The sequence below is a fragment of the Enhydra lutris genome, unplaced genomic scaffold, assembly GCF_002288905.1.
Source record: "Enhydra lutris kenyoni isolate GAN:26980312 unplaced genomic scaffold, ASM228890v2 scaffoldscaffold50, whole genome shotgun sequence".
Taxonomy (NCBI): domain Eukaryota; kingdom Metazoa; phylum Chordata; class Mammalia; order Carnivora; family Mustelidae; genus Enhydra; species Enhydra lutris.
In genome coordinates, this window is record NW_019154134.1 from 15,086,023 (window position 1) to 15,100,649 (window position 14,627).

The window sequence follows — 14,627 nt, forward strand, 5'->3', positions numbered from 1 at the left end:
ATGGTCTTTTCAACAAATGGTGCTATGGTAACTGAATATCTATAAGAAAAACAAAACAAAACTGAACCCTTACTTTATACCTTATATAAGAACTCAAAATGGGTCATATATCTAAATATAAAAGCTAAACTGTAATTCTCTGTTTTTTCAGTTTGAGAGAGAGGGATAGAGTAAGCATGAGTGAGAAGGGAAGGGCTGAAGGGAAGGGAGGAGAGGGAGAGAATCTCAACCAGATTCTGTGCTGAGTGTGGAGTCAGTTGCAGAGTTCCATCTCACAATCCTCAGATCATGACCTGAACCAAAACCAAGAGTCAGACACTTTTTAAACTGAGCTCACCAGGCGCCCCCTAAAACTATAATTTCTTGAAGAAACATTGAAGACAATATTTGCAACTTTGGGGAAGGCAAAATTTCTAAGGCAAGATACAAAAGCATAAACTATAAACAAATTAATAAATTCGATTTTGTGAAAAACAAAAGGCCCATTAAGAAAAGGAATAAACAAGCCACTGACCTGGAAAAGATATTCATAAAATACATATTTGAGCAAAGACATGTATTTAAAATATACAAAGAACTCCTAATTTGATTAAGAGAAAAAAAAATTAAAGTAGGCAAAATATTTGTTGTGACACTTCACAAAAAAAGATACCTATAAGGGTAAAATTTAAAACGTCAACAATAGGGCGCCTGGGTGGCTCAGTTGGTTAAGTGACTGCCTTCTGCGAAAGGTCATGGTCCTGGAGTCCCAGGATCAAGTCCCACATCGGGCTCCCAGCTCCATGGGGAGTCTGCTTTTCCCTCTGATCTTCTCCCCTCTCAAGCTCTCTCTCTCTCTCAAATAAGTATAAAATCTTTAAAAAATAATAAAATAAAAGGTCAACAATATCAAGTTTTAACAAGAATATAAAGCAACCAAAACTCTTCTATAGTACTTGTAGGAATATAAATGATAACCACCACTTTGGAAAACAGTTTAGTAATTTCTTATAAAATTAAACATGTACATACCATATGACCCAGCCATTTTGCTCTTGGTTTTTATCCATAAGAAATGAAAATATATGTCTACACAATGTTTGTCTATAAGTGTTCAAAGAAGCTTTATTCATAAGAGTCAAACACTGTAAATGACTCAAATATCCATCAAGTGAGTCGATAAACAATTATGGTATGTCCACATAATGGAAAATTACTTGGCAATATAAAGGAATGAACTTTAAATATACTCAACTTATTACTCAAAAATGTAGATGAATCTCAAAAATATCCTGGGTGAAAAAAAAACAGACATAAGAGTACAGACTTTATGGTCCCATTCATGTGAAATTTCAGAACAAATAAAAATAAAATACATAATGTCAGAAAAGAAATTAGTGTTTACCTAAGGCTGAGTTTGAGGGAAATTGACTGCAAAGGTCAATAAGAGAATGTTTTGAAGTCCTGGAAATGTTGTGTCTTGGCTGTGGTGTTTTATATATATACATAAATATATAAATATAAAAATATGTGGTATATATCTATATATGAATAGATTTATACATAGTAATATATATTTAAAGTATAATTCATGTATTTATAGTAATTAATACTTAAGTTATTATTTATATATTAATATATTATAACTCCTATATATATATAATTGTCAATACTCTTCGAAATGTACACTTACTTTTTTCTAAAAGATTTTATTTAGTTGCTTAGAGAGAGAGTGAGAGAGAGCACAGAGGGAGAGAGAGAAGCAGACCCCCACAAAGGAGGGAGCCAATGTGGGGCTCGATTCCAAGACCCTGGGATCATGACCTGAGCCAGAGGTAGATACTTAACCAACTGAGCCATCCAGGCACCCCTGAAATGTATACTTATAATAAATGCATTTTGTCATATATAAATATCTCATTAAAATTGATTTTCAAAAAAATCAAATAACCCAGTGAAGAGTAAGATATAAACCACTAATTTTTTGTTTAGCTCTTCAGTGTGGTCTTATAAAACTTGATTTTACCATAAAAGTGTTCTATCCAAGCAATATGGTTTTCCTTCAAGATAATGTGTTGCTTTTCCTCAGTAAATTTTAAGAATCTAGCAAAATATGCTACTTACCAATATAGTTCTTCGACATGGCAACTTCTCTAACTTCAATATGAACAGAGCCTCTTGGTATCTGGACTACTTCCATGTAGCCTGAAACACAGAAGATAGCCAGGAATAAGCAGCACGAGCAGCCTTGGTCAGAAAATGAGTGTTTAGTAACCATTCAGTAATAAGTTTCCTTGTTCTTCAAATCTTTTTTTGACTTAGCACTTTATAAATTATGCAGTATGAGCAAATTCCCCTTTGGGTTCATGAACACATCTAGAGTATTTTTCTTTTTCTCTAAACTAGCTCAAGATAGTCTTTGAAGCCTCAACATGTATAATACTGGTTCATGTTTTTTTTTTCTCAACACATGCTCCTCCCATCAATGCTCTGTGGGAATTCAGATCTGAGGGAAACATGGCTAAATGAAGTCAAGTAGAAAGGGAACAATATTTCCTTAAAATATCTTACATGGATCTATATTTAATATTTAAGAGACTAAAAGCAACTTAGGGAATAAACAGTGTCTGTCTAAATAAAAAAAATTTTTTAAAGGGGGTGGGAAAGAAATCAAGTGTTTTGGCTATTCCCAGGACAACAGAGGTGTGAAGAAGAGTTCTCTCTACACACTCACCTCCTCTGGGCAACGAATCATTGAAGAACCCTTCGATGGCGTCACATGTGCTTCCATCCCCTCCACAGACTCGACATCTATCTTCCCTAGCATCAGATCCCAAAATATTATCACAACCTACATGCTGAAAACAGAGTAGAATATTCAGTATGTCATAAAGAGGAACACTTGGAACTGTAACTAACCAAACAAATATAACTTATTCATTTATTTGTTTTTCCAGTAAAGGAAATCAAAACAGGTAGTATTTTCCTCTCTCCACTTTTTCTTTCCCAGTCTAGTAATTTCTTAGCTAACATTTCTCAACATATAAGTTTAAAGGAAAAGAATTCTGATTCCCCAGGAATGTATGTCTGTATTTCTAACCTAGGTTTCTTTTTCATTTATAGAATCCATGCTCCAAATCTTAAAATATTATAATTTGTTGGCAATGGACTCTTACTTATATCTTCAATCAAGAAATGCAAGATTTGGGGCACTTGGGTGGCTCAGTTGGTTAAGCGACTGCCTTCAGCTCAGGTCGTGATCCCAGGGTCCTGGGATCGAGCCCTGCATCAGGCTACTTGCTCAGTGGGAAGCCTGCTTCTCCCTCTCCCACTCCCCTGCTTGTGTTCTCTCTCTTGCTGTGCATCTCTCTCTGTCAAATAAATAAAAAAAATCTTAAAAAAAAAAAAAAGAAATGCAAGAATTAAGAAAAATACCATGTTGTCCTGTTGTCCTACATAGGGTTATAACAGCAGGAGTTGTGACTGAGCATTATGGTTTGACCTTTCTAAATCACTGATGCTTTTGAATATCCAATTGTTAGTGTCAAGGATTAGTTGTGGAATTCAAAACAGGGTAAACCTTTAAAAATGAATACCTATTTCCACCAGCTGAATAAAATTGTCATAAAAACAAGGACAGGTAAGCATATGATCATGGGAGCTGAAATTCTACCTTTCAGTTTCGCATTTAATCATAGAAATATGGATTTTTATATATTTTTGGTACATATTTTGGCACTTGAATTTGTATAATGACCTTTAGCCATTGATATCAGGCATGTGATCTCTGAATAAAACCTGTACTTTTGTCTTTGCTACTCCCCCAAATTTTAATACTGTCATAGAAATAACGCACATGCACAGGATCATCAGGTATATTGAGAATCAAGTAGCCTGAAGGACAGAAACTTTCACAATAAATTATGACAAAAAATAGATAGTGTTTTATCACTTCTTTCTCAGTTTCTGAGACTTAGTTTTGTGCTTCTCCTTAATATAAAGTAAAAACAAACGGTGAAAAAAGTTACAAGAACAGTGTTTTTTACGGCTTTTCTTATTATGGTTTTATACGCAGGTCTAGGAAAATAGCATGGATTTGCTCTTAAAATTCTCAACTAGTCTGGCTAATTCTCTAAAGAAAATGCTTTAGTAAGGTAAAGACTAACTCTATAATGAAAACCACTGTGCTCCAAAATGCTTCAAAAAGAGACAAAGTAGGAGGAACATAGCTGTTTCACACTTCGAGGAAAAACTATACTATGAAATGTATTAAACAATCTTCCAATGAAAACATGTGGTAGCCATATGAATATGAGCTAAATCCTTGTTCCCTCTCTCTTCCTATCATCTTTGTAATCTGTTTATAAACGGAACAGAATAACAGAAATTAAAGTCCAAAATATATTCAGAGCTCTAGCAATTACTACATACATAACTGGAACGCCAAAATAAATCATATCTACATGATGTTCGAATATGAATAGGCTAGTCTACCTTTAGTGGTATGTATTGTTAACCTAATTGGAAATTGAATTTCTCTAAAATGTAGCTCTCTTTATTAAAACTGAGCATAGTATTAATTAGGAGCGACCATCTGAGAAAAAAGACAAAAGTCTCAAAAGCCCCCCTCCCCCAAAGGAGTAAAATTCAAAATTAGAGCAACCTTGCATTCCCCATTGATACAGATATCCAGTGAGTCTGCATTGCACTGAGTCCCATCAATCACTGCAGGGGCACGTTCAGTGTAGAAGTTGTAACCTTCAGCCAAGCAATTTAATGCACAAGGTTTTACCCCACCTGGACAAATACAGCAGAAAAGAAATAAATGGAGTGGTTCTTTTAAGAAACAGTGATTCCATATTAACCACAGTAAATTTACAATTCATACAGACATCATTCATTCACTATATACCCAGATGTGTACATTTCTTCCCTCTTTTGCTAAAATTTGATATTTATTTTCATTGCTTATGCAACTTGACAGAAGATCTGTTGAACAGTTTTAAGGTTTAAAATGTTCAGGTATTTCTAGTATATATTTAATAATATATTTTAGGTCAAAAAGGAACACAGTAAATGTACCTGAATGTTGAAAAAAATGGATGAAATAAAAACTTTTAAAAAACTAAGAAAATAAAAGTTTGAGGCTTGGCACAGTAACTTCATATAGCAAATGGGAAATTTCTACAACATTTGTCACTTATTAACTGAAGCTGATACAAAAACTCTACTTCAAGCAAGGATATGGTAGTTATTTTAAAAAAACAACAACAACAAAACCAAACCTCTAAATTACTACCCACTTTAAACAAACTGTATTCCATGAATGTGGCTTTAGTGTAGAGGTAAGTTTTTATGAGATAAGCAAATCAAAGGTAAAATTAATTATAGCATTAAATTTGAATAATTCTTGTTACAAAATCAAAGATAATTACATATAGCATTAAACATGAATAATTTAAAAATACCTAATTTTATTTGTGAATAGAAGAACTACATCATTTTCATTTTGTCACTGAAATTTGTATTTCTTAAGCTTGATGTGAAAAATAGGCATAAATAGTAGCAATTTAAAAAAACAAGCAGAGTAATATCATACTTTCATAGTATATTGGAAAGATGTAATATATATGAATTTATTTTATTCAAAACATTGCATGAGAAAGTTACTTCTAAATATGTAACTACTGATTGAAATTATGACTTAAAAACACTTTATGTCCAACCTTCGTTTGATGAAGTTTAAAATATTTTGCTTTAATTCTAATCATGCTGATAAAATTTCTCTTTGAAATAAAAAAAGACCATTTCAAACAATGAAAATAAGGCAGAAAGATAAAATGACATGCTTAATCTCAGTAGAAATTACAAATCTCATCGAAGGTATGTGAAATCAAAGAGACAAGCCAAATGAGTGATAGAGACAATGGTAAATTAGAAAGAACATTGCATTAAAGATCCTTGTTATAGTTGATTATTGTACAATGCAAGAAGATGGCCCAATATTGTCAAATACTGTTTTTTCATGAGAAGATGGAAACCTAGAGTTTTAAAATAAAAAACGCTTTTTGATAACTCATTCAAAGTTTTCAAAAATACTAGAGATTAAAACATCTATGTAAGTAAAGACTGGTTCCTGAACTGTCAGTTTACCTCCTCTGGCCCTAAGTCCACGTTTGCTTCCATTTTCAATGTATAGGTTATAGAACTTCTATATAATTTGATATGTTATTATTAGACTTAAGTTAATGATACCTTTTGCTCTCCTGACCGCAAATATAACAAGTAATAAATAGAATAATTTCTTCCTAAACTGATAATCTAGGTATTTATATTCATTTTTGTAAGATTCTTATAAATAAACTTACTCTAAGTTTCAATGAACTTTACTGGGATTTTTTTCATTACTATCCAGTATAGTTCTTTTCCCATTTTTTTTACTGTAATGCTTTGGAATTTAATGTAGCTTTTTATGTCAGGTTTTAAAAAGAAAACGAGTTTTGCTTACTCAATTCTAACATAATTTAATTATGTAAGGTAGCATTTGATATGTAGAACATATAAATACTTTGGCTGTATTCCTTAGACTACTACACTATGTGATAATAATAAGAATACATTTCACCCTTTTTCATTTCAGAAGATGTGTTCAACTTCCTCAGCTACAGAGAGGTGTTTTTTTGTTTTGTTTTTAGTTTTTTTGTTTTTTTTTTAAAGTGGGCTCCACATCCAGCATGGAGCCCAACACAGGTCTTGAACTCATGACCTTGAAATCAACACCCAAGCTGAGATCAGGAGTCAGACACTGAACCAGCTGAGCCATCCAGGCACTCCACTCAACTACAGTGAGTTTTCAGAAGAGGTACTGCTATTATTTTGAAAAGAGATTTAAGATGATTCTCTAAACATTAGGTCACATCATTACCAGTTACCTTCAGTGAAAAGTGAAAGCTTTTATGAAGTGAAAGCTTATTATGAATTTAGGGTAAATCCACTAAGCTTATAATTACCTAGATGCTAATTATTAAATCTGAAATTATTTTTCAGATACTTCTTTTCCTCGTACAGTAAAACAAAACAATCCTAAATTTATATGTACCTAATAAAAGCAACTTGAAAAACTTGCAAAAAAGAGGGGCGCCTGGGTGGCTCAGTGGGTTAAAGCCTCTGCCTTCAGCTCAGGTCATGATCCCAGAGTCCTGGGATCGAGCCCCACATCGGGCTCTCTGCTCAGTGGGGAGCCTGCTTCCTCCTCTCTCTCTGCCTGCCTCTCTGCCTACTTGTGATCTCTGTCAAATAAACAAATAAAATCTTTAAAAAAAAAAAACTTGCAAAAAAAAAAACAAAACTGGAAAAAAAAATTTTTAAAAAAATTATCCCAAAAAAAAAAAAAAAAAAAAAAAAAAAAAAAAAAAAAAAAAAAAAAAAAAAAAAAAAAATCAGAAAGAATATAAAAGATTTAAACAACACTAACAGCCAACTTGATGTGATCGATATCTATGGAACACTGTATCCAACAATTGCAGAAAACACATCCTTTTCAAGTATAGATAGCACATTACCAACATGAACAATAAATGGTACTATAAAACAAATCTCAATTAATTTAAAAAATTTAAATCATACAGAGTATTCTCTGATCATAGTAGAAATTAGAAATCAATAACCAAACAATCTAGAAAATATCAAATAATTGGAAATAAAACTAACATTGTTCTAAATAACCCATAGGTCAAAGGAGAAATCACAAAGTAAATGATAAAAGATTTTGAATTAAGGGAAATTTTTTTAAAACTCAAGTTTGGTAATACAGAAAAGCAAAATAAACCCAAAATTTAAAAATAATAAATATAAGAGCAAAAACTAATAAAAGAGAATAAAAGAGAAAAGTACTAAAGCCAAAGTAGATTCTTTGAAAAGATTAATAAAATTAATAAACCTCAAGCAAGACTGATCAAGAAAAAGAGAGAAAACACATATTATCAATATCAGAAATGAAAGAGCATACATCACTACAGAGCCTATAGATATTAAACAGGACAGTAAGAGAATGTTATGATCAATTTTCTGTCAAGAAATGGTATATGGGAGTATCCCATAGTTTCTTGAAGACATAAAAATTTTTTTAAAATGTGAACAGCTCTTTATCTACTAAAGGAGTTGAATATGTAACATTTTTTTTTCCACAAAGAAAATACCAAGCCTGAGTGGCTTTAGTAGTGAAATCTATTTTAAAGAAGAAATAATACCAATCCTACAATCTCTTTGAAAATAAACAGGGATTCTATTTCTAGAAGTCAGAGTAAATCTAATACCCAAACTTGTCAAACACAGGACAGGAAAAAAAATTGCAAATCAGAATTCCTTAAAAAAAAAAAAACAAAAAAAAACCAGATGCAAACACCCTTAATAAAAAATTAGAAACTAAATCCAATAACATATAAAAAGATAAAAAATCATTGCCACATGGGGTTTATCCTAGAAATAAAAAGTTGGTCTGACATAAAAATCTATCAAGCAATTCACCATATTAACAGAATAAAGAAAAATACATATACTCATACATGTACAAACTGTACTGAAGAGCCAATCCAGTGTATTAAGGCAAGAACATGAATTAAAAGACATAACAATTGATACAAACAGTTTCTACTTCCAGACAACATGACTATTTACCAAGAAAATCCTAAGCAATCTACAAAACAACTATTAGGACTAACAGTAAGGTAAATTTAGGAAGGTCACAGAATACAAATTTAATACACAAAAATCTATGTATTTTTGGATATTAGAGCAAGCAATTGAAAATGGTATAGTTTAAACTTTTATTTACAATAGTTGCAAAAAAAAATTACTCAGAAATAGATTTAACAAAAGAAGTACAAGACCTAACACCTAAAACTACAAAACATAGCTGAGAGAAATTAAAGAAAACATAAAGAAAATTAAAGAAAACATTAATAAATGGGCATATATATATAATGTTCATATATTCACTATTGAATTCAATATTCAATGTTAAAATAATATTGTTAATTTATCAGTTCCTCTTCAACTATCTATAGATTCAACATGATAGCAATCACAAGCCCAGCATATTTTTCTGTAGTAATTAATAGCAATTCTAAAATTTAGATAGAAATGCAAAGCACCTAGAATATCCAAAGAACTCTTGAAAAATAGATCAAAGTTGGAGGAACTTACACTCCCTGTGTCCAAGACTATACATTTACAATAATTCAGTCAGTGTGGTGTTAGCATAGTACCGCTACCATTTCATTTCATTGCACATTGTAAACATTTCATTGTGTATTTCTATTGTTGACAAATAAGTGAAAGAAAATAGAATTGAAATTACAAATACACGCCATAACCCCAAATTATTTTTAGACTATAGATCCAAATATAAAGACCAAGACCATACAGCTTTTAGAAGAAAACATAAGAAAATATCTTCTTGAGTTGAGAAAGGCAAAGGCTTCTAAGACAGGACACTAAACACAATAACCATAAAAGGAAAAAAAAATGAAAAAATAGCATTCATCAAAATTAAAATCTTAATTTTTAAACACCATTAAAAAAGTAAAAGGAAAGTCCAAAGATGTGAAAAAATATTCATGAAATTTATCTGATAAATAACTACCACTCAAGAATAGAAAGATAAATAACCAATTAAAACTAGACAAAGGATTGGAACAGTCACTTTACAAGTGTACCAAGAAGATTTATAAATGGTCAATAAGCACATAGAAATGTACTTGACATAATCAATGATCAGAAAATGCAAATTAAAACAGCACTGAGACATTATTATACACCTACCAACGGAAGACTGAAAATACCAAATGTTGGCAAGGATGTGGAACAAACGTAACTTTCATATGTTGTTGGTGGGAGTGTAATATGGTACATCATTTTGGAAAAACATCTGGCAATTTCTTTTAAAGCAAAACTCACACCTCCCCTATTGCCCAGCAATTCCACTCCTAAGTATTTACCCAAGAGAAATGAAAACATATGCTCACAAAGAGAATGCTACAAAAATGTTCACAGCAGCTTATTCAGAACAGCTGAGAAATAGGAACAACTCAGGTGGTCAGCCATCAGTAGCAGGATGGGAAAACTGGTTTTTACAATGGAATGCTGCTCAGCAATAAAAAGGAACGAGCTCTTCATATGTGCAATAACGTGGATGGATCTCAAAAACATTAGGCCCAAAATAGTAAATACAACATGATTTCACTTATATGAAGTTCTGGCACCAGCAAAACTAATATATGGTAAGGAAAAAAATATCAGAACAGGGTTGCCTCTTGGAAGAAATAGGTAGAGGCAGCTATTGGCTGGGAAGGACTATGGGGACTTTGAGAATTTTGGAGGTATGGTAATGTTCTGTACGTTAATAGGGTTTTGCAGGTGTGCACATTTGTCAGAACTCAGGGAAAGTACAGTTAAGATTGTGCATTGCATTGTACATAATCTAACCTCTAAAACAATAAATAAATATTGAACTGTGGTTAATGTTATACATGTTGAAGTATTTAGAGGAAAGTATGGCAATGACTACAATTTACTTTGACACACATCAAAAAATTAATGGATTAATGAATGGAGAGATGACTAGACATGTAACAAAGTATATTATAATGTAAATGGTAGAATCTTGTCAATGTAAAATTCTTTTAATATTGCTCTGTTGGAAAATTTTCAAGGCAAGATAGTAGAATAAAAAACAAACAATAGAAATTTTTTAAAAGTACATTCAATTTCTCCAAGAGAAAATTTCAACAAAATTTAATTTGTATTTTGGGAATACAAGAAAACTTCTAGTGTTTACTGAACAATTAGTGTTTGATACATGCCCAAATTAAAGGGTAAAAATGATCCCCAACACTAAAAAAGAATAATAATAATCTATTGGAAGATCCTTGGCCTTTGACCAAGAAAGAATATAGGTTTTCCTGGCCACTTTTAAATTGATTTATATTGTTATAAGTTGTTTTCAGGGTGATAATTCTAAATATTTAGTGATTATAAATGGTTATAATGTAATGTCCATTTATCCCAAGAAAGTCTTAAGAATTCAAAAGCATTATTTGGATTTATATCCTTTCAAGGACTTTTGTACCTTGTTAAATAGAATTAGGTTTTTATAAATGATCTCTGATCATTTTTACTAACATAAACTTTATTACAGGGAAACTGTATAGTACTATAAGCGTTATCTTGCTTTGATTTGCAAACACTGATTTCTACTAGTATGTGTATGAAAGTATGTGTGTGTTTGTTTGTATTTATATATTATTTTATATTTGCAAAGCTCTCAAGCATGATGAATGCTCTGCTGGTTATACATTACCTCCAGTATAGGGTTTCCAGTTATAATACTTTCCACGGAAAGGCATATTGTCAAAGTCTGCACACTGTTTCTCTCGAAAATCTCGGGCCCCCAAAGGACATGGCTAAAATAAAATAAAATCATAAATGGTATGATTGTTGAAAAATACTAAAACTAAGGGACATTGTCCCTAAAATTAAAATTGCCTGAATTCGTCACATTAGCTCACTGCCTGATGCTGTAGCTATAACTCTGGCATTTACTTTACATTTATTCATTCTACAGCAGTATTCAAACTGATGTGTCTGAACTATATCTTAGCCACAGAATAAATAACTGAAGTAATTTATATGAAATTAAGTGTCAGACAGTTTCCTTATAACTTTATAGTCAGATACATGTCATAGTCCACTTTGCAATCAATCCATCAGGATTGTAAATACATATAAAAACTAGATGAAAAAACTAAAACACAAAATCTCTTTTGGTAACATTATTTAAGGTCCAGTTGCCACAGCTACTCCCAGCTCTTTATTTTAAGGAATCAAGAGGCAGGTTTGTAACACAACATTCAGCTCTATTAATTGTGGTTTGGATCCCTACTACTATAGCTGTTTACTGTCTAGCCTTGACAAAAACCATATTTTAAGATGTGGAATGAACTGGGCAAATGCTAGTCCTCAAGTCTAAACACCTTCAAATTCAAGGAATTTGGACTTACTAAGATTTACATTTAATCTATGAACATCACGGAAAATAAAATACTAACTTGGTTAAAAACATCTGCATGTGTTGGGTGGGGAGCAGAGGAGGATATTGAGAGGGTGAAGAGAAGGTTATTTGTTTTCTAAAAGTTTGGAATGTTTCATCTACCTGAATTTTTTAAAAAAGGAAAACCTTGCCAATGCAGCTAGGTCTAGATTCCAAATACCACAGGCCCATCCTAAATTCAATCTTTAAATTCACAAAGAATTAGAAGTATAACCTTTCACAGTGTTTGAGCAATATGACCTAATTTGACTTATCTTTTAGAGTTCTATAGTTGTAGCACCTAAAATAATCACTGCTTTTGATAAACTGGTGGAAAAAATATCCTGCTCACATAAGGAAGAATAAAACAGTTCAGGAGATAAAATTCTTTTTTTTTTTTTTTTTTTTTTTTTAGATTTTATTTATTTATTTGACAGACAGAGATCACAAGTAGGCAGAGAGGCAGGCAGAGAGAGGGGGGAAGCAGGCTCCCTGCGGAGCAGAGAGCCCGATGCGGGGCTGGATCCCAGGATCCTGGGAATCATGACCTGAGCAGAAGGCAGAGGCTTTAACCCACTGAGCCACCCAGGCGCCCCCAGGAGATAAAATTCTTAATTGTGAATAAGTGATGAGTAGATTAAACTCTCAGAGATCAATCAAGGACTTTTTACTGCCCTCCCTCGGATCTCTACATTTACTTTATATAGTTTTCTGAGGTTAGTATATTATAAATGGTCCCTTGGAGCATGTACAAAAACAACAGACCACAATGTGCACATAGTCATATGGTCATCATTACTTCCTATATATTGTGGTTCAAATCTCTACCATATCAATTCCAAAGACTCAAATTCAGGTGCCTGGGTAGCTCAGTTGTTTGAGTTACTGCCTTCAGCTCAGGTCATGATCCTGGAGTCCCCGCATAGGGCTCCCTGCTTAGCGGGGGTGGGGTGGGGGGTGGGTTGGTGGTCTTCTTCTCCCTCTGACCTTCCCCCTCTCATGCTCACTCGCTCTCATTCTCTCTCTCTCTCAAATAAATAAATAAAATCTTTTTTTTTTTTAAAAAGCCTCAAATTCTGAAAACAGTGTCAATAGGTCTACGTTCCATTGTGAGCCCCATATTATAATTTCTGCACATTAAAGTTCGACACTGCAATATCAAACCCAATGATTCTGCTTGTCAAATAACCCTTCTTGTCTTTTAGAAAAATGAAAAATGACTATTTAACATACGCTACCTAGTGCATCATGCTGGACAGACACACTTCCCGGGTGTTTTGTTTCACCGCGTGCCAATCTTTGCATCAAAGAAAAGCCATTCTAGACACTTTTTCAGGGACTCCCATTCAAGGATGAAAGTGGTTGGTGGCTTTGCCATGTAGCAAGACTAATTTTTAAGCAAACATCATCAAATTTAAAAAAAAAAATACAGTTACTTTGAACTCTAACTACAAGTTTTCCAATAAAACTTAAGTATTTGTAAAGTACCAACCACTAAAACAATCATCCAAGCATGGCTTTCAGTCTAGCTGGAGAAATGGGACACAAATGGGAGAACAGCAGTGCTGTCTCAGGCAATGAGTATACCACAGCACAGCACAGGTGGCCTATAGGTGCTCCATAAGGTAAAAAATCCATGTGTCACATGATTTGTGTAGGAGGAAAATCGTGAGTATAGCACAATTACAAGTATTATAAGTAATTATTTTTTATAATATTATAAAGTATTATAAGAATTGAACTAGGTGAGAAAGAATATTTCTAGGGGGTTAAAACTATTAAGAAGGAAGTGAAGTAAAGCCATGGTTACCGGAAGGAGAAGGTTGTATGTTGGGAATAGTTCCATTGTAGACAAAAGAAATTTATGAAGTAATAAGAAAAGATGACATTTCATAGAAAACCACTGGTACATTAAAAAAAAAAAAAACCCTGAATTAACAAACTAAGGCATTATGAAGACTATTTACTTAAAAACAAACAAAAAATCTCATTCTTGACTATCTTGTAACGAATCTCCTAAATACAGGCAAAGTGAAAAGTCCGACAGGAGGATATTATAGTTTAACAAAACACTTGGATAATATTTCATAAAATTTCTAATCTATATTCTTTCCTCTGATAACTACTCAGGGTCAGCATAATAAAAATATTAACAATGACAATAGCTACTTAGCATTTACTAAGCATTCAGCAAGTACCCATTCTATGGTACACTATTCAGAAGCCTATAGATATATTATCTATTTAATCTCTTTAACACTCTTAGGCATTTGTAATTAATAATCCCTTTTACCGAGTACACTGGCTACAAACATTTGCTTAGTGATAGTTTCAGGGTGTAAGGACACTCCTTCATCAGAATGGGAGCTTCCTTTGAACTCTGAATGCTACAGTAACAGCATAAAGTTTTAGCTCTGTTAAGACGTATAAAAACTTAACAGGAATAACTTGAGTTCCTGTCATTTCAGCTGCAACTTTCTTTTCTTCTCCAAACTACTTTTTCCTCATTTATAAAATAAGAGGGCTAAAAGCAAAATTTTGGAGTGTGACAAACCTGGAT

General features: G+C 32.6%; 1 protein-coding gene across 1 annotated transcript in view; it reads right to left on the reverse strand.

Moving 5' to 3' along the window:
* Nucleotides 1-14,627, reverse strand: part of LOC111156970 (ADAM metallopeptidase with thrombospondin type 1 motif 6) — a 300,261-nt gene that overhangs the window by 58,192 nt on the left and 227,442 nt on the right. Inside the window, exons 14-17 of the mRNA XM_022518156.1 lie at nucleotides 11,339-11,441; nucleotides 4,643-4,776; nucleotides 2,714-2,837; nucleotides 2,104-2,184 (exon numbers count right to left, since the gene is read on the reverse strand). Of these exons, the coding sequence (XP_022373864.1) occupies nucleotides 2,104-2,184; nucleotides 2,714-2,837; nucleotides 4,643-4,776; nucleotides 11,339-11,441 (442 nt within the window). The remainder of the gene's footprint in view (nucleotides 1-2,103; nucleotides 2,185-2,713; nucleotides 2,838-4,642; nucleotides 4,777-11,338; nucleotides 11,442-14,627) is intronic.